Source organism: Sturnira hondurensis, unplaced genomic scaffold (genome assembly GCF_014824575.4).
Source record: "Sturnira hondurensis isolate 20B ecotype Veracruz unplaced genomic scaffold, ASM1482457v3 Scaffold0008992, whole genome shotgun sequence".
Lineage (NCBI taxonomy): Eukaryota > Metazoa > Chordata > Mammalia > Chiroptera > Phyllostomidae > Sturnira > Sturnira hondurensis.
In genome coordinates, this window is record NW_028081623.1 from 5,996,502 (window position 1) to 6,018,220 (window position 21,719).

The 21,719-nt window shown below is 36.7% G+C and overlaps 1 protein-coding gene across 10 annotated transcripts in view; it reads left to right on the top strand.

Moving 5' to 3' along the window:
* The window catches only part of AMPH (amphiphysin), a 274,501-nt gene that overhangs the window by 180,340 nt on the left and 72,442 nt on the right, over window positions 1-21,719 (top strand). For 9 of the 10 annotated variants that reach the window (XM_037056533.1, XM_037056538.1, XM_037056536.1 and 6 more), the window contains exons 6-9: window positions 7,172-7,279; window positions 8,799-8,884; window positions 20,704-20,779; window positions 21,414-21,496. In XM_037056533.1, the coding sequence (XP_036912428.1) occupies window positions 7,172-7,279; window positions 8,799-8,884; window positions 20,704-20,779; window positions 21,414-21,496 (353 nt within the window). The remainder of the gene's footprint in view (window positions 1-7,171; window positions 7,280-8,798; window positions 8,885-20,703; window positions 20,780-21,413; window positions 21,497-21,719) is intronic. The other variant, XM_037056540.1, reaches the window with a different exon arrangement.

Here is a 21,719-nt window from a genome sequence, read left to right on the forward strand (position 1 = left end):
TCATCTTGAATTTTTAACACCACTTCTTTCTAGCCTGAAATGTTTCTGTTGAATAATCAGATGATTGTCTATTTGTTACTCCCTTGTAGGTTACTACCTGCTTTTTTTCAGCTTTCAGGATTCTCTTCCTGTCTTTAAACGTTGTCATTTTAATTATGATGTGTCTTGGTATAGGCCTCTTTGGGTCCAACTTGTTTGGGATTCTCTCAGCTTCCTGGACTAGTGAGTCTTTTTCCTTCACCAGATTAGGGAGGTTTTTGGTCATTATTTCTTCAAATAGGATCTTGATCCTTTGCTCACTCTCTTCTCCTTTTGGTATTTCCATGATGAGGATGTTGTTATGCTTCATATGGTCCAAAATGTTTCTTAAGCTCTCTTCATTTAAAAAAAAAATTGTTGTTGCTGTTGTTGTGTTGCCTGGGTGTTTTTTCTACTTTGTCTTCCAAATCACTGATTTGACCCTCTGCTTTTAACCTACTGTTTATTCCTTCTAGTGTATTATTCATTTCAGATATTGCACTCTATCTATGACTTGTCTTTTTTATGTTTTCTATGTCTTTTTTAATGATATTCAGTATTCTTATAATCTTTACTCTAGTTTCTCTAGCTTGTCTCCATTTCATCTAGCTCTTCTTCTGGAGACTTCCCCTGTTATTTCATTTGGGGTCTGTTTTTTCATCTTCCCATATTGACTGCTACTTTGTTTTTTCTGCATTAATTGTTAAACTAATCAGCTGTTAAACTGATCTGTTGTTAAACTAATCAAGGTGTAATCAGCAGTTTGGCTTAAGCTCCACAGTGTAAGGCAGAGTGATTCCTGTAGGTAGGACTATTGCTTCCCCTCAGGCTGCTGCCACTGGGAGGTGAGTGCTCTGCCTAAGAAATATGGTTGCTGTTAGTATGGGTAATACTCAACACAGGGATCCTGGCTGATGTTCCTTCAGTTCTCACCCCAGAGCCACCAGCCCAAGACTGTCCTCAAACACCTCTAGTCCACCCTGCCCTTCCTCTGCCAAAGCCCAGGGTAAGTGGCTGCACATAAAATTTTGTGCATTGGCCCTTTAAGAGGCTCTCTACATCTGCAGCCCTTTCTCCTTGGCTGATAGAAACCCATTTCTTTTCCCAGCCGGACGTTATCTAAGTTTCTTTCTCGCTCTAGTAGTGTAGGCTGGGGAGCCCAGCTTGGGGTTTAGACCCCACATGTCTCAGGTAGTACACACTGGCCACTGAAATATCCCTCCAACACTTTAGCTGCCACCTGTGGGAACCCAGCCAGCCCTCTCCCACCTTCTCTTCACTCCCTACCAATCTCATTGTGGTGAAGTAGTTTCTTTTGTCTGTCCTTGGTTATAAGGCTTCTCTGCAGCTAGTCATCAGTTGGTTACTCAGGATGCTTTTTCTACAGTTTAGTTTTAGTTACAAATAGTTCCTGGGAGGAGGTTTGTGTAGCTTCCACTTACTTATTTACTATCTTGGAACTGCCTTTTGACTCAGGGACTCCACAGCTGGGAAAACACACTAATAATACCAAAACACCAATTCAAAAGAACTTATGCACCACTATATTTATAGCAGTGCTATTTATAATAGCCAAAAGTTGGAAACAACCTAAATGCTCATCAGTAGATGAGTGGACTAAAAATCTGTGGTACATTTATACGATGGAATACTATGCAGTAGAAAAAAAGAAGGAATCCCTACCTTTTGCAACAGCATGATTGGAACTGAAGACTAATGTTAAGTCAAATAAGCCAGTCTGTAAAAGACAAATACCACATGATCTCAGTTATAAGAGGAATCTAAAAAACTAATGAACAAAATAGCACCAGATGCAAAAAATCAGGAATAGACTGACAGTGGTAAGAGGGAAGGAAAGAGGTGGGGACTGTTTGAAAAGAGATGAAGGGATTAGTCATAGAATATACATGAAGAACCTATGGATATGGACAATGGAGTGGATATTGACTATGGAAGTAGAGCATGGGCTAGGCAGAGGGGGCTGAAGGGGGAACACTGAGACAACTGTAACAGCATAAGCAATAATACAAAATTAAAAAAATAAGTTTCCAATTAATTAGAAGAAGATAAAGGAAAATTTTATCCTCCTACTTGAAAATTTCAAAGCACCTTTAACTTATCTAAAATATCCCTAGTATGACTTTGTTAAACCACCAAAGACAGTGATAAACTAGAAAAACACATTTGAAAAGTTATTGAACTTCAGGAACAAAAACTTAAAAAGATTCATCAAAAGATAAATCAAAAAAGTATGAAGAATCTTAACTGTTATGATACTGCCCAGCAATAGTTATTTGGAAATCGGCCCTAATCTCTAGGAACATATGATTTCAGAAGACAAATACACACAGAAGTACCTGTATTGAAAATATAGAGAGTAAAATAAAATCATACTGGATTATATCAGCTAGTCTTTTCACTTTGTTCCATGTCAGAAGGATGAAAACCTTAGTAGCACTTTTATTGAAGCAGTTCTTTTCTTGGGGTCCATGGTTGAAGTCATGCGCGAAGATAATCCTCCAGTTACTGACCCATATTTACACTAGAGATTTGGGAATAATATTTTTCTGAATGCCCTGAAGCTAAATGAAATATGTCATGATTTTACCTACATCATGAAATGAGTCTGAAACAATCTCTCTCTTTTGCTGAAGTTACATGTAAAATATCATAGTATATGCAAAGAGTTCCAACACAGATAGACAATTGTGAAACCATTTGATATGATCAACACTTGAGGAAATAGCAGTGTTTATCTTGGAAAAGAAATAATTTGGAATTGAATAGTGAGGGGTGGGAGGTAGCTGTTTCTAATATTTCAAAGACTTTGCTTCAGTGAAAAGGAAGTTAGAAATGGATATAGACTCATTTGCCTCAAGAAATTAGTGCTAAGTGATTATGTAATGAATGGGTTATTGAGTGAAAGGAAGATTATGATTAAACATACTGAGTGGAGGATTTTTAAAGCGTGAAACATAATGGACATCCATCATTCCCATTAAAATTTACAGGCCATGTGTAATTAACCTTAGGCAAATTTTCAAATATTTGCTGCAGCCCATCAGTGAGGTCTATGGAGAACCATCCATGAGGCGATATGCTTGACTTTTTCAACTGTGCTTAGCAGGGCACCCAGTGTTATGGTTCTTATTATGCAGCACTAATGTCTGAAATCAATGTTGTAATAAGAGCCAGCTTGATACTAACCCAGGCAGGCTTACAGCTGTAAGCAGTTATTGTAAAATGTAGTTTAGATTCTATCTTAGTGACCATGCATGAATAATTAAGTATATTTTCAGTATTGTGCCAAAATAAATCCCCAGCTGGTGTTATTATAGAAATTTTTAAAATAAAATAATTTCTTTACTGCTTAAGGTCAGTACACAGTGAGAAATCTAAAGAAATTTAGATCCGACTGTATGATGAAATAAGAATTGTATTACTGAGGAAAGTGGACTCTTCTCAGGTTTCCCAAATATCACATAGGTAAGAAAATAAGATTGGTTTATTTTTCCAACACAATATTTTCTGCATCAAAGTGAGTGATGGCCTTCAACATAGTCACTTCCACATGGTAAGTTGTACTCTGTAATTGACTTGCCACACAAGAAAGTGAATCGAATTATTTACTTCAGTTCTTGTTTTTGAACAAAAAATAGTGACCCAATGCAGTATTTCACCTCATTCGCACGCATCACATGCAGGCTTGGAAGTAATTGAATTTTTGCTGTTTTCAAAAATCAAATTCATCTTCAAAGAATCAAGTTATATTTCATGGAAGACATTAAAGGAGACATTAAAGGAGACCTCTACCCCACACTCCTGCATGTCTGCAAAGCAGAGCTTTGTATGAGTTTGCCTATACTTATACAAAGCCACTACTTCCAGGGACAGTTTTTCTTGAAGGAAAGCCAAATCATTGATTTGAGAACAGAAAATCCTGATTTCCTTTCCTTCATTGTTGGTTCCCTGTACATTTATCCTTATTTTACTTTGCATAGCCTTCTCTTCTTCTTCTATTTTTTATTCATAATCATTTCTGTGAGCATCCTGATTACCAATGTTTCAAACTCTGCATCTGGTAGGCTGGCTATCTCCTCGTCACTTAGTTCTTTTTCTGGAGTTTTGATCTGTTCTTTCATTTAGGACATTTTTTTTTGTCCCAGCACATGTTATGTTCTAAGGGTGGAACTTTAGTTTTTCTCCAGGATGGGGCAACCCACTTTGCTGCCTTGTGGTTCTGTATGCGGAGGAGCAGTCAGAGAGAAAGCATTGTCACTTGCTTGTCTCTCACCCCACTTTCAGTCACTTCCCCTGCTACCTACAAGCAAATATGGCCCTTCTAGTGCTGATTCCCATGTGGTTGGGTTTGTGTACCTTCTAGGACCACTTGGGTGTCTCCAACAAGCTCTCCTTTGAGGCTGTGAGTTTATTTCATCCCCATGACCCCCAGAGGTTTTTACAACCAGAGGCTTTAGCTTCCCTTCACTGGAACCCTGTGTTGTGTGGTCTGTCTTGCTCACCATTTGTTTCTTCTGGCTTATCTACACACAAATGTGGGACCACTCAATCCCCAGCAGCTGCCTCACCCATGGGTCTGTCACCTTGCTGCATGTCCTCTCCACCCTGGTTGCCCATCTCCACCCCTCCTATAAGTCTGGATGAATGTTTCTTCTTTAACTTCCTGGTTGTCAGACTTTCCATACAGTTCGATTTTCTGGCAGTTCTGGTTGATTTTTGTTTTTAAGTTTGTTGTCCTTCTTTTCGTAGTGCAAGAAAGCACAGTGTATCTACCTATGCCTCCATCTTGGCCGGAAGTCTGTTTACTCTAATTCATCACATATTTTTAAGTGAATGTGGTATGACAGCCAACTTTGCACTACTAGCAACAGTTGGAAGTGGCAGGTACAGAAGACAATATGAAAGAGATTGGAAGCATTTAAATGAGAGCAACTGTCTCATTCCACCTCTCTTCAGTCCTAAAGGGGATGTAGAAGAATATCATAGAATGACAGATGGTAATTGAATGATAGTCTGTCAGAAAACATGGGAGCTGGTAGGAGAAATTCTAACCAAGAGTCAGGAGTAGCTCTGGCTCTGAGTGAAGCAAGTGAGGCCATTAGGAAACACCTACTCTCCAATGCTGATCTTGTACTTACATGACTCTGAGATTGTGCATTAGGTGTTTCACTTGCCTCACCTTACTTTAGGCACTGGTGGGGTGGGGAGCTAATACCTACTTTATCTTTTACCACAGACTTTCTAAGCAATTCTGGACAAATTAGAGGTTAATATTATGCAACTTCAAATTCCTTACATGTAAAATGGGAATGATCCCTGCAATACTTTTAACGTATGACTATGTTTTCTAAGCTCTATACATTTATATTATCATTCTTTTCTTTTTAAAAATTTAGTCATTATTGTATTTTTTCCATTACCATTTAGCCCTCTAGTGCCTCCTTCCCCCAGCATTCACCACACTGTTTTCCGTGTCCATGAATCCTTTTTCCTTTTTGTTCAATCACTCCACCCCCTAACTTCCCCCACCCACTAAACTAGCTGTCATTCTGCTATCCATCTATTTGTCTGTCTCTGTTTTGCTTGTTAGTTCAGTATATTCATTAGATTCCACATGAATAAAAACACATGGTATTTGTCTTTCTCTGACTGGCTTATTTCACTTAGCATAATGTTTGCCAGGTTTATCCACACTGTCACAAATTTTTCTTTTTTTATGGCCAAGTAGTATTCCATGTAAATATCCCATAGTTATTATATCTACTCATCTATTGATGGACACTTGGGCTGCTTTCATACCTTTGTGATTGTAAATAACACTGCAATAAACATATGGGTTTATATATATTTTTTAATTTAGTGTTTTGAGTTCCTTCATATATATTCCAAGAAGTAGTGTCTCTGGATTCCCCTAAAGATCAGGAACAACACAGGGATGTCCACTTTTACCTTTCTCATTCAACATAGGACTGGAAGTCCTAGCCACAGCAATCAGACAAGAAGAAGAAATAAAAGGCATCCAAATTGGAAAGAAAGAAGTAAAACTGCCTTTATTTGCAGATGACATTATACTGTACATACAGAACCCTGCAGATTCCACCAAAAAACTTCTAAAACTCATAAATGAGTTTTATGAGTAGTAGGATATAAAATTAATAGGTAGAAATCAGCTGCATTTTTCTATGCCAATATTGAGCTAATAGAAAGGGAAATTAAGAATATAGTCCCACCCTGGCTAGTGTAGCTCAGTGGATTGAGTGCAGGCCTGCAAACCAAAGGGTTGCCTGCTTGATTTCCAATCAGGACACATGCCTGGGTTGTGGGCAGGTCCCCAGTTGGGGGCCCATGAGGGGCAACCACACATTGATGTTTCTCTCCCTTTCTTTCTCCTTCCCTTCCCCTCTCTCTAATAAATAAATAAATAAATAAATAATTTTAAAAAGAATACAATTCCATTGACAATTGCTTCGAAAAGAATAAAATGCCTAGGAATAAACCTAACCCAGAATGTAAAAGACTTCCCACTATTTTAAAAGTAGAACGGTTTAAAAAGAGTTAAAATAGAGGCTAATTGAATATCTAGGCTTACCTGCTTCTCTCAAGCAGTACTAGAATTTTTCTGGTATTTCACTATAAATTCTGCTTTCAGTTTCTTATGATTGGTCTAGTTTTTTATTGGAAGGGAAGATGTTTACCTAATATTTTTCACATAAAGGATTGAAGGCTGTAGTCTGATTTTCAGGAATCATTTATCTACTGAAGTTCCAGTTCACCTTGATATCCAGTCAAGATTCTCAGCTACTCTGCACAAGAAAAGCATTTTAGCAGTTAAAAAAAATTGGCATGACAGGTGTGAGGCTCAGTTGGTTGGGCATCATCCCACAAAGTGAAATGTTGCTGGTTTGATTTCTGGTCAGGGCACATGCCTGGGTTGGGGCCTGGTCACAGGATGGGGCGCATGTGAGAGGCAATTGATTGATGTTTCTCTTATACATCGATATTTCTCTCCCTCTCTTTCTCCCTCCCTTCCCCTTTCTCTAAAAATACATAATAAAATTAAAATATTTAAACAAAACAAAACAACAACTTATGAGCATGTTTCTTTCTTAATGTATGTGTTTTCCATTGGCAGAATCGCATCGCAAAACGTAGCAGGAAGCTAGTTGACTATGACAGTGCCCGCCACCATCTGGAAGCTTTACAGAGCTCTAAGAGGAAGGATGAGAGTCGAATCTCTAAGGCAAGGACTGATCTCACTGTTGAAACCACTTTATACTCTGTGACCTATAGCAATTTTGTTGTTAAAAAGGAAATATTTTATTTTGAAAGGACATTGGAATCAGGACAGAATTTAAGCTGAAATATGGTGCTTATGGGCTGCTTTCTGTAATTTTTAATTAAAAATAAGTTTTTTGATGTTATTGTAGAGCTCCTATGGTGAAACTGACTTGTATATTTTGATTAGAATAAACTTTCCCCCCAACAATACTGTGCCAGGGAAAGTAACAAGTGTTCTTATACTTCTTACTGTGGTTGTGGTGCATACTTGATGCTAAAGTGCAGATTCATATAGGAAAACAAGTTTGAAAATCTCAGACATAACTTGTGATTGTCTGAGAGTACAAACATGTGCTAGATTTGCATAACATTCTTTTTGTTTAGAAAACCCATTTCAGTAACTTTAATAGTGTAACTTAGCTGCTTACAGATGCCAATTAATTGATGATTCATCATAAGCTACTTCCTTTTTTCCTGTCTTACTTCCTCCTGTCTGCCTACACATAGCTGTCTAGTATTTCTACATCACATATTTAGACATGATTCTCCACTTAAGTCTTTTGGTGGCTCCAATTGCCTGCAGAAAAATTCTAGATTCCTCAGCATAATATATGCGATCTTCTTTGTTTGGTTGTGACTCACTCATCCATTCTTATCAACTTCCATGTCTTCTTTTTTTCTCCTCTTCTTCTTCTATGCACATATCCTAAACTAGAGCCTTCCTGATTTACATATAAGTTCCTGAGCTGCCACAATAATAGCTGTTATTCATGTGAGGCCTCATAGAAACCAGATACCATGTTTAACACTTCATCTATATCACCTTTCCTTAATACTCATAATGCCTATCAGGTGGGCATTGCTTTTTTCATTTTGTGAAAAAGATATCTGAAGTAAAAATTGATATGACAAGTTCACAAGGTTAGTACAGCAAAATTCCAACCCAAGGAACTCCACCTTTATATACAGCAATGCCTTATCCACCCCCTTCTTTAGCAAACATTTACGAGGTTTTCAAAACCCAGCTAAAAAATATCACCTTCTCTGTGGAACATTTCTGTTCTCTGCACCATCTTCCCCAGCAGCATACTCCATAACACTTATAAGCCTTATCTTGCAATGTAACTATTTAGATCTTCCACTAGAGTAGAAATTTTCATATGCAGAGGCATCCACATTCAGTATCCAGAGCAGAGGAGTATGTGACAGGCAGTTATCACATTTTCGTAGAATGAATAAATCTGCCAGGTAGTGTAAGAACAACCATTGTAGTCAATTCAGTTTTCTTGTTTTAATAAGAATTAATATTTTGTATTTATTGAAAAAATGTATTAAGCAGACTAATTTTTCTCCTACCCAAAATGTTTTTAGGATGCCATAAAGTTATTCCTTTTTTTATGTTACACAATTTGGTTGTGTATATAAATGGCTTGTGTTTATGTACTTTTTTTGAGTGTTAACATGTTATGTGTCATTTCTAGGCAGAAGAGGAATTTCAGAAAGCACAGAAAGTGTTTGAAGAGTTTAATGTTGACTTGCAAGAAGAATTACCATCATTATGGTCAAGGTAAAGATGTTTTTGTACAAGTGGTACCTTTTCCTTTTAGAAGTTTAAGAATAGTGAATATCCCTTATCTTGTCTTTGTTGCCTGTATAGTTTAGTGCTGTCCAGTGGAAGTGTTCTATAATCTATGCTTTCCAGTTTGGAAGGTACTTGCTACATGTGGCTGGCTGTTGAACACTTGGAATATAGCTGAACTTTAAATTAAATTTATTTTGTTTTAATTTATTTATTTCTTATTTTTTGCTGATAAAGGAAAGGAGTCTTGATTAAAAAACTATACACCTTTGGAATAACAGAATTCTACATGCATTAGTACTTAAACCTATCAATAAAGGCTAAACTTTTTTTACACCTGAGTTCTATCATTCCCCCTGTTAATTTTTAATTATCTTATTTATATAGGGTTAGTTTACAAACTAAAATACCATAAGATAAAAAAGCTACACAATTTTGGAAAAATGACAGGCTTCTGCCGTGGAGCTTGTCTCCTATAGAACATCCAAAGAATGATAACCCTGCCTCTTCCTCCAGGCCAGCCTGATCCTAGGCTGTGCCTGTAGTTCCTTCCCATCCAAAATATTATCCTCTGGGAAGTGCAGGCAGTTGCACCACTATCATCCAGGCATCCTTGAGGTTGTTTGATTTATTTAAATTTAAATAACCTCATGTAGTTAGTGGCAGCCATATTGAAAGGCAGAGTTTTGACCTTGATATAGTTATCAAGTGAAGACCCAAATCTCAATCAGAGGCATTGGGAGAATTTCCCTTAACCTTGAAATTTACAAGGATACTCTTTTAGTTCTTGGCAGAACTTCCTCTATTCCAAGAGCTTATGTAGTCTCTGGCTTTGATGCCCAGCCAATACTTTCAGCCTTTGAGCTGTTAACATGAACTTCATCCCTAATTTAGACATAGATATTCTTATTTACAGGTGTTCTGCATTTTTTATGGCAATTTACCAAGGCATTGGTGCATTTTCCACTTCTTGTGGTATTAAGTACTTCTTATTTACAGGTATTCTACATTTCTCATGGCATTAACTCCAATTTTCTTAATGTTAGAACCAAGAAGTTATTGGTTAGAGTGGGGCATATGTCTCTCAGTTTCCATCAGCATCCCCAATGTTGTAACCCTAAAACAACAAAATAGTACTTACCATGTGACATTGTCCAAAGTCAAATCCTCTAACCCAACTTCCAACCAGATTATTGTCCCTAACATCTTCCTAAATTGAAATTCAAGAACTTCTATTTATCCTCCAACATTATAATAATATTGAGGGTCTAGACAGAAATATTTTTTTACTGTGTTCATTCCTAGGGTTTTTTATTTTTTGTCAACAATAGGCCCTCAGAGTTTATTTTTGAACTACTGAAAAATCTACAAGAAATTTCAGACTGTAGGACATGTCTAACACAATGTCCAGCTATAACCCACAGTTTAACATGTGTGAAATTAACTCATTGCTATGAATTTACTAATTCTTTCAACATCTGCATTTCTCTTTTTGGTACCATATTCTTGGGCTTCCAGCCTCAAGATTTTGTAATCCTTAACTATGGGACTAAGGAACTGTCAAAGGAAACAATCTGTCCTTTATCTGTGTAATTTTCTGTATTGATCTTCCCATTTGTATTCTCATTGCCACCATCCCTAACCCTTATCATCCTCTGTATATCGTGAAGATAGTCTTGCTCTCATATTTCTGTCTTTGATCTCTTCATCCTGTACACCTCTTTATTCAGGAGCTCCATTGTGACATCTCTGAGGTCTGCTTAGGAACTTACTATATACAAGGTCTGTCCAGATATGGTCCAGCCATTATTAATATAACAAGAATGGTTTAGAGCCCTGGCTGGTGTAGCTCAGTGGATTGAGCACAGGCCTGCGAACCAGAGGATCGTGGTTTGATTCCCAGTCAGGGCACATGCCTGGGTTGCAGGCTGGTTCCCTGTAGGCCAACTCCCAGCAGGGGATGCACAAAAGGCAACCATACATTGATGCTTCTCTCCCTCTCTCCTTCCCCTCTAAAGATACATAAATAAATAAATTAAAAAAAATAAAAAAATAAAAGCTATCTCATAGAATTTAAAAAAAAAAAGAATAGTTTATGCAACATTATTGTTACCTGGCAGCCAAGGAGAGTGGACTAGTATGCACATGAATGAACAATGATGACTTCACTATAGTAGTCATTGGGGGCATTAGACATTGTTGAGTGAGCATGTATACTCTGTGGCTGTCTCATTCAAAATGAGAGTAAAGCAATGTATCTGCATCAAATTTTGCATTAAACTTGAACATTATTTCATGGAAACTATTTTGATGATTCAGAAGGATGCAGCTATGGGCAACTGGTGATTGGCAGCTTCATCACAACTACACACACTCTCATGCATCACATCTTGTGCAGAGTTTTTTGGTGAAATATCAAGTCATTCAAATGACTCAGCCCCTCCATAGCCCAGATTTGGGACTCTGAGACTTCTGGCTTTTACCAAAATAAAAATCACTTTTGAAAGGGAAGAGATTGTAGACCATCAGTGAGATTCAGGAAAATAAGACAGGGTAACTGATGACAATTGGGAGAACTATGTGACCTCCAGAGGTGTGTATTTTGAAGGGGACTGAGACATTATGGTCCTGTGTACAATGTTTCTTGTATCTTCTTCAACAAATGTCTCTATTTTTTATATTACATGGCTGGATGCCTTTTGGACAGACCACATGCATCCAAGAAAGACCTCACATCTCCCCAATGAGCATTTTGAGAAGTTTGAAATATAAATATATAGATGAGATAAATATATATTTGTAATTTTGATTTTAATAGTCCTTTATTACTAGTTAAAATCACAAATTATGTGAAATTGTGTTTTTTAGGAAATATTATTGTTTGCATTCTTATATTTTAAGAAATACTTGTATGCAAAGTCTTTATCTATATCTTTGACACTCTTCAAGTCAGCTGATAGTTCTTTGGAGCTCCTCATCTCCCTCAACAGATGTTCCATCTTAAACAAAGTTGTCATTTGCATACAGTAAAGGCAGTTATTGTCATTTCTTCTGTAACAGAACTTTTGGGGTCTCAAACATAATTACACACTCCATAGCTTTTTAAACTGGACCTTGAAAAGGCTTGGGTACCACAATATTTAACACTTCCAATTATGAGACAAATTATGAGCCAATTATTTTCCAATTTGGCTCCTGGGAAAATTGCCAAAATTGTCAAAAGACAAATACATATTATTTGCCTTATATATATTGGATATATAACAAAAAAATTTAGTGATCTTCATACATATCAAAATGAACATTTACTGATGTACTCTGTGGCTTATGTGCCTTCCCCAAATAGTATTTACTTATTCAAAATAAAGTTATTGTCAAACAGTCTTGAATGTGGAAGGACTTAAAAACAATGGAAGTATTTAAGGGGCAAATTTTGGAGAGGAATCTTTCCCCTTATCTGGTCATATACAGTATAAATGCTTCAGTGCTTTTAAATCCAGCCTAACTTCTCATGTAGTATTCAAGGCTCTTTCTTTTTATGTTAATCAGGTTCTACACTTTGATCAAAACCCAACTCAGGCCTTTTCTTTTATATAGTGTGTTCCTTTACTAAACCCAAATTATTCAATTGCAATAATGATGCAAATTGTGTGTGTTTTGTGTGAAAGAAAAAGAGAGATCATTATTGAAAACTTTCTGTTTTCCAGTTATCATTTTGTATGCTTTATATATGGTACATAGTCTCTAGTCATCACAATTACAGATATCCATCCTCATCTTACAGATGAGGAAGCTAAAGATTATATTTGTTAAACACCTTGCCTAGGATTGTAAATTTTATAAATCCTTGTTTGCTTCTCTAGTCTTCCATTATTGTCATGTGTTTCAAAAATAGGGAGAAAAGAAATGAAGTACTACTTAGTGGAGGTGTAGGTTCAATTTTAAAAGGAAATGCTAGGATATGTTTGTGTGTTCTAAAGGAGCTTACAATTTTATAAGAGATGATAAAGAAGTGTCACAAATAAGGAAGGGCTCCAAAGAAAAGACTTGAGCTAAATCTCTTTAAATGATTAGTATCAAATTTAGTGAAAAAGGGTTTTGTATACTGAGGTAGAACATGAATAAAGGCATGGAGATTGAAGCAGAAATTGTGGGTTCATGCAACCATATTTAGTTTTTGTAGCTGGAGGTCACAATGAAAATGTCCAGGAGGAAAGTTGTGATAAAGCAGGAGAGAGGCAGTGGTCAGATTCAATTTTAATTCATTCAGCAGATACAGATTGACCACCCATTATGTGCCAACCATTATTTTAGACACTGAAGATTCTGTACTGAAGATTTTTGTATTTGGAGCTTTTGTATTTGGAGCTATAGGGAAAGGCAATGATCAAGAAAATAAATTAAGAAAATAATAAACAAAAAAGTTCAAGGTAGAATATAAAACAAGATAATTTAATAGAAAGTAACATGGGATGGGATAACTAGTGTAGATTGGGAAGTTCAGGAAGGGTTCCCTTGGAGAGATTGACAATATGTGAGAAAAAAGAAGTTTTAGAAGATATATGTGTGTGTATGTGTATGTGTATATATATATATATATATATATATATATATATATTGAGTTTGAAGAAACATTAGGAGGTCCAAAAGGTTATATCCATTGAGCTAGGGGTCATTATTCTATGGGTAGTGGTTGATGTCATGAGAGTTGATGATGTGTAGGTAATGAGATAGGTTCTGTTTTGGGAAGGTGAAGGCCAAAGCAGAACCTTTGGAAGCACCAGTATTTAAGGAATGTGCAGAAGAAGAGGGGTCTGTAGTGAAAGCCTGAGAATATGAAATAATTAGTGTCGTTCACAAACCCACATTCAATTCACTGAGCTACACCAGCCAGGGCAGAATATGAAATAATTAGAAATGTAAAAGGAGACGTGGAAGGGACCTGGTGGAGCAGTAGCTCAAAAAGCCAAGAATGGAGAGAACTTAAACAATGAGGGAGTGCCAGGAGTGTCATTTACATCAGGAAGGTCAAGTAGATGAGGACTAAAGATGCATTGTCTTTGGTGAACTTCCAGAGAAGTCCCAGTCAGTGGTGGGATCAGAGACTGATTATAGGCCTTGGATACTGGATGGGTGATGAGGAAGCAGAAACAGTGGGTATTGCCTATTATTTTAAGGATGTTGACAATAATGGGCGTGAGGAATCTTAACAGTTATAGGGGGTGACATGGCAAGGGAAGTCTCTTAAAATGACCTTTATAATTCTGAGAGGATGACAGTGGCAAAAGTGGGATGATTTAGGACTGGGTGTACGTGGGGCCAGTAGGGGGTGAGGATGAGTTGTGTTGAAAGATTTAGCTAGAGCATGTTGAGGGCTTCATAGATGAAGATGTTGAGCCTGATGAGACAGTAGGCTGGAAGAAAAGGGTCAGTTATCTCAGAAATATTTTTTGAAAAGTCATATTCTCTACAATTTAAAAAGCACTCAGAGTGGGGGGTGGCTGGGGAGGGATTGTGAGGGGGTAGATATGAAACCCTCAAAAAAGTAAAAATAAAATAGTTATTTTATTTTTTTAAAGATCTTATTTATTTATTTTTAGAGACAGGGAAGGGAAGGAGAAAGATAGGGAGAGAAACATCAGTGTGTGGTTGCCTCTTGTGCTCTCCCCACTAGGGACCTGGCCTGCAACCCAGGTATATTCCCTGACTGGGAATCGAACCAGTGACCCTTTGGTTCACAGGCCACATTCAATCCAATGAACTACGCCAGACAGGACTAAAATAATAATTTTAAAAACAAATAAGTGTTGTGAATTTCACTCTTCTTTCTGGAAAACCAGTGTCCTGACATGGAGTAACTATCGACCCATATATTAAATATTAGTAAAGCAAAATTACTTTCTTATTTTCCCCCACAAATATGTTCTTCATTAAAAATTAAAAAAAAACTATTTCTAAGCTATCTGGATTACAAAAAGTCAAATAGGAAGCTTTACTTGCTTAGTATTCAACCACCCCCACTTCCCTAAAAAAAAATTTGCAGCTGGAATGGAAGTGAATGAATGATGAGTATGCTTTGCATTCTAGATGTTTAGGAAATTAGGTTAGTGGGTGGGCTGCTGAATTTTTTCATTTCAGAGGTGGGACGATTTTCAGTGATGGCAAGATGCAGAATATGCAGTAGTAAGTCATTGTAAAATGTGTATAAATAGGAATATGGGGGTCACAGAGGTCAGAGGATTAGGAGTTTGTTATTTGGTTGCATGGTCATGTGGTTGTAGAGATGCACTGTGTTGGTGCAAGGATTTGGTGAAAGAGAGAGAGGAAACCATGAAGGCATGTGCAGTTGTGGGTAGTGAGTGAGGATGGCTGAGGAGGTGGGGGGGTGTGGCTGAGAGGGTGATAGGAGAGCTGTGAAGAGGTTGAATATATGTGGCATAAATCTTATGACAGTGTAAATGAGCCCACAGAGCCAGGAGAAAACTCTTACTTATCCCACTCCATCCACATGGTGAGTGAGTGACTGCAGAGGACGCTTCCTCCCTTCCAGGAGACTCAGCCAAAAGCAGTGAGCACCCTCAGGGGAGGCAGACTTAGGAGTTTTCATTTTGGCCGTGCAGAGGGAGAGTATCCTAGCATGAAAGCTGAGGACATTAAGCTTAGCTGTTAATCCTTTCCACTGTTTCCAAGAACAACAACAATAAAAAATCTTAATAAAGAAATTTAGTTGGTCTTCACAGCCAATCATAAGGAATCTGAGGATACCCCAGAGAAGTCCTTTAGGGAGATGGTAGAGTCTCTGAGTCCCTTGTTTATGAAGAACTTGTAAAATAAAACCTCCCAAGTAGATAATATCATAATTTGGAATGGGGTTCTCTTTGAGGATGAGTGTTTCACTGATGGTCGTACTACTTTTTTACAAGCTAAGGTTCTAGTCAGAACATGCCCTTCCAGTGCAAAGAGTGCCATATTTACTCATTCATTGACATGTTCTCTTGTTTATATGTTTGTTTACTTGTTCATTCATGAATTCATTCATGCATTCATTCATCCGTGAGATATTTATTGCATGCCTGCTATTTACTAGATTTATATTATGTGCCCGGAATATAATAGTTAGATGGTCTCTGCTTGGAAGGAAATAATTGGAGAAAATCTCTGAATAATAAGTTGCATCAAAAATATTGAACTTTTTTCAAAATTAAAACTCCTAAGTTGATTTAATTTCTAAACTCCAAAAAGAAACCATATCATATCATAAAAATACTTTTAAAATTATAGATGTTTGTTTAGACATTCTAAATAAGGTATTTCATTCTGATACCTCCCCAATTATTCCTCTAAACAATAATTGATATAAATAAGCTATATATTAGAAAATAAAATTTAAAGACAGAAGAATGGAGATTCTTGTTTTTGCTAAAAGTATCTAAAATTTACTATGTTTAATATAAAATCCTGTACAAATGCATAGGACAAAAACGGGAACTAAGAATAAGTAAAAAATATGATAGATGACTCATAAAAGGAGAAATATAAATGAACAATACATAAATGAACAAAAAGTGTTAATTTTCATTGAATGAATATATATTTAAAAGTTGGTAACATACTAACTTTCACTGATTTATCAAACTTCCAAAGGTTTTGTATACAGCCATTTTATTTATTTATTTATTTATTTATTTACCTTTAGAGGGGAAGGGGATAGAGAGAGAAACATCAATGTATGGTTGCCTTTTGTGCGTCCCCTGCTGGGAGTTGGCCTGCAGGGAACCGGCCTGCAACCCAGGCATGTGCCCTGACTGGGAATTGAACCGCGATCCTGTGGTTCGCAGGCCTGTGCTCAACCCACTGAGCTACACCAGCCAGGGCCTGTATACAGCCATTTTAAAGTTCAGGTACTATAAAGGCCCAGCCCTTGAGAGAGCCATTTGGCAGTGTCCATCAAAGCCTTCTGCCTTTCATATAGCATTTACATTCAAGAAACCTATTCTGAGGAAATGGTAAAGTTATGCAGTTTTAATTCATAGGTCTTCATTAGGGTTTGCTTTATTATAATGAAAAATCAGTGAAAATAAAACTACCTGCCAATCAACTTCAACTACCCCCCCATATACACCCACCTTCTGTTTAAAGCTGATCTGTTCTTCAGGGCAGCCTAATTATGTTATCTCAAACAGATGTTTGCAGCTGGCACAGGGCTCCTTATCCCCCTCGCATCTCAGTTCCTTTAGCTGTTTCTGTCCAATCTAGTCACTTTTGATATTTAGTCATGTATGGCCTTATGTGATAACTTGAACATTTACAAGCTGTCTTGAAATTGGTTTCTTTCCCTTACCAGTATTAATGGAGCATGTGTTCACTGATCAGCCTCCTTAAAGGATATTGCTAGTTTCTGAGGCCACCTTAGCCCACACTAGACTTGCACCCAGAGTTGGATAGGCCCTTTGTTGAGTAATTGAATGAGGGAAGGTATGAGGAATTTCTGACTGGTTGACTGGAATCCTGAAAAAGGAGTCCTGAGCTGCCACTTAAAGTTCTCAGGAAGACTTCTCTGCAAATAATACAACGAGTTGGGTCCTTCTGCACAGATTGCCAGGGCATCTACAGTCTCTCCTCTCCCATCCAACTGCTGCCTTAGTTACTTCCTCAAATACAGGTCCAGGCTCTCTCTTTTCTCATATCTCAAACATGGCTAGAGGCCACAAATACCCATTGCCTGCAAACATTCTGATTTGTGATGTGGAAGGTCCTCTGTCTCAGAGCATAGGCCTGTTCTTTATCCCAGATTTCTGGTCTGACCTTCTTCAGTATTTATTTCCCAATCACACTATAACAAGATTTTCTTGATTAATATATGTTTATGTATAAGGATATTTATATAAATTATTTGTACACATACACAAACATATACACAGTTAAATATAATTGCAATTCAAATTTTAAAAAGGGACACATGATCACTGTAGAGACAGAGCATAAAACTTAAGTGAAACGTTTGACTTTCTCTGCCCAGCTTATTTCACTTAACAAAATGTACTAAGCTCCATCCATCTTACTGGAAATGGCAGGATTTCCTTTTTCTCATGCATAATTAATATTATAAGTAATATTATACATACACAATATTCTATATACAATCTCGCATCTTTATCCATTCGTCCATTGGTGATTACTTGGGACCTTTCCATATTGTGGCTATTGTGAGTAATGTTGCAGTTAACATGGAAGTGCATATACCCATATATCTTTGAGATCCTGGATTGCTGGGATTATATGGTAGTTCTATTCTAAATTTTTGAGGGACTTTCACATTTTTTTTCTGTAGTGGTTGCACCAGTTGACATTTCCATTAACAATGCACAAGGGTTCCCGTTTCTCCACATTCTTGTCAACACTTGTTATTTTCTGTCTTTTTTATGATAGCCACTCTGACAGGTGTGAGGTGATACTGTATGGTGTCACTTATATTTGGGATCTCAAAAAAAAAAAAAAAAGAAACTGAAAGTAGAAAAGTGGATGCCAGGGCCTGGGGGAATGTAAGTAATAGGGAGAGGTTGTAAAAGGGTACAAACTTTGAGCTATAAGATAAATAAGGTCTGAGGATCTAATGTAAAGTTTGGTGACTATGGTTGATAACACTTATATAAATAAAATTTTCTAAAAGAGCAGAACTTTAAAGTTCTTATAAAAAAGTGAGGTGATGGATGTGTTAATTAGCTAATTGAAGGGAATCCTTTCACAATGTGTAAGGGTGGGCAAAAGTAGGTTTACAGTTGTAAGTACAAAATAATTTATTCTTGTATTATTATTTGTTAATGTGTTTTCCATATAAACAACTGTAAACCCACTTCTGCCCACCCCATATATATGTCAAGTCACCACAATGCACACTGCAGATATCTTACAATTTTTTTCAATTGTACCTCAGTAAAGTTTGGTCAGAGGGAAAGGTGAAGGGAATCCAAATAAACTAGTATTAGAAATTTTTTTCAAGAAGAAGATTGAGTGGAACATGGTGAAAAATTTTTATTGTATTTTTTACCTTTACCATTTATCTCTCCATACCCTCTCCTACCAGAAATTTAAGGTACAGGTTAAGCCATTGAAAAAGCAAGTCTTATTGGTTGGATAGATTTAGCATTCAACTATTTTTTTACCTCTGAATCTCTAAATTAGACTTCTAGCTTTTATTTTGTTAAAACTGTAAACCACTTAATTCATGGGAAAACACACAAAAATAATATTCATGCTTAAGCAAAATTTCTCAACAAATGTTTCATGGTTTTCTATTGCATTTTCCTCCTTTTGGGTCCAAATACTGGTTCTCCATTTATTAATTACATAATCTTGGACAATTAACCTTCTCTGTTATTCAGTTTTCTGGATAAAAAGTGGGGACCACTACCCTAACGGGTAGTTATGAGAATTAAGTTAGGGAATATATGAAAATGCTGAGAGAGCTGCTCTCTCTAAGAGCTTTGTTGGAATATTGGTCCACCTCTGCGTGGTGGAATCCTACAGACCACTGTGTAAAAAGACAAGAAACCCCTTTTTCATCTCATCTCATTATTTATATGAGAAGGGTACATATTGTGTACTGCACATTCTTATTCTCCAATAAGTATTATCATTAACTTTCTGATATGTTTATTCCATATATTAGGCCTATCTAATCCTTACTTGCTCTTGATTGGGGTTTGGAATCTAATTAAACGATTATGATTCTGGGGTTATTTTTGAGATTGTCATTGAAACAGAAACATAAATTAAATCAAGGTGTAACTTACTCAGATGGATGCAGAAGGATTGAACTAGTACAGTCCAAAGAGTTCTCATTTAGAGCAGAGGGAGCTTATAATGGGGCTTCTGAGCTGAATCCACTGGGCTGACTAGTGTACTTACTTTAGGGAGCTAAGTGGCTAAAGGGACTTTGCTCATGTCAATGTTGGAGATATTTGCGAGTGGACAGCTTGTATGTTTATTTGTTCAATGAAAGCCTGCTGTCACTTTAGCTGAAGAATTGTAATTAATTTGTTGGTCTTTTATTTACTTCTGTCACACAAATTTCAGAATAGGAATATATAATGTCATAACTAGACCATTTATATTTTGTTAAAATTTAAAAAATAAACCCCTATTTCTCACAACCTTTGTAAGATACATATCTGAAATACAAACAAACTCTTAGGGCAGTGGTTCCAAAAGTGTTAATTTCTAAATCAGGAGCACCTAGAGCTGGTTAGAAATGCAAATTCTTGGTCCCTACCTCGGATCTACTGACTGAGAAACAAACATCCAGATGATCCTGAAGCACACTCAAGTACCACTGTCTTAGGCTAATAACTACATTTCAGGAGAGGTGCTGTATGTGAAAATATGTTATTTTTGTGATTTATTTTTTTAACTTCATATATTTATTTTTAGAGAGAGGGGAAGGGAGGGAGAAAGAGAGAGAAACATCAATGTGTGAAAGAAACATCGATCAGTTGCCTCTCGTGCACTGCAACCAGGGACCAGGCCCCAGCCCTGGCATGTACACTAACTGGGAATCTAACTGGCGACCTTTTGCTTTGCGGAACAATGCTCAGACATACAACCAACTGATCTATGCTGGTACAGGGCTTTTTGTTTATATTGCTGATCAGGAAAGGTTGGCATACTTTGAGTTAAGTATTTTATTTAGTCCAATGTTATTCAATATTATTTAATAAAACATCTTTTAATATATTTAATTGCTATTAAAATACAGTTTTGCTCACAGGTCTTTCCCTTCTGTTTTTCTTTGCATCGCCACATGGTAGACGAATTGGATTTTATGTCAATACTTTCAAAAATGTCTCTAGCCTTGAGGCTAAGTTTCATAAGGAAATTGCAGTGGTGAGTAATGATTATTTTTATTTATGGAATATAAAGTAAATGAACATTTATTCTGGAAGCAAATGAAGTGGCATAGCACCATGCAAAAAATGTACTCACTTGCATGTTGTTTTTAATAGTGTATTATTACTCTCAGTAGTATTTCTACAGGTTTGTTGTTGTTTTGATCACATAGTTCTCTATGTCATACAAAGATTTTAGTTTGTCGGTGTACAAAAATGCCCTCGTGAATCACTGGCTGCTTTTATTTCATTCCTAAAATAATTTTTTTCATTGTCACAGTTGCATTTTTAGTCAGTTTTTAATATTGGAATTTCAAGTTATACTTAAAGCTATGAAAAAATTTGCCTCCAAATATTCAGATAATCAGCAGCTGTGCTGTCAGCTGGTGTTTTCTTAGTTTAGCAGGTGCTTGTATGACTTTATCTCTAGTAAAGTCAATGTAAACAATTATTTTTTGTTTTTTTTCCTCTGTCTCTGGTTAATAAATATAATTTTTTAAGTTTCTTTGTGGCCTTTAAGTTATGATATGAATTCTAACTTTTCAATATACAGTCCCTTTTGAGCTCACAATAGCCTGAGTAAGCATCAGAATGAATTGCAGCTAATAGACAAGTGGCCTCTGTCCCCTTAGCTTTGCCACAAACTGTATGAAGTAATGACGAAACTGGGTGACCAGCATGCTGACAAGGCCTTCACCATTCAAGGCGCTCCCAGGTAGGCCAAGTTCATCAGAGCCAACTCCATGTCCATTTATTTAAATGCAATGCTTGTTGCAATTTCTGCAGTCTGTACCAACCTACACTATTTTATTCATCCTATAAAAGTCAAAAATAAAGGAGCCTTTCCATGTGGAGGCAGTGACCGGCCTTAGTTCTATGCTTTTACATTTACCTTCATCCTTCAGATTTACCTACCACAACCATTTCTCATTGTCATG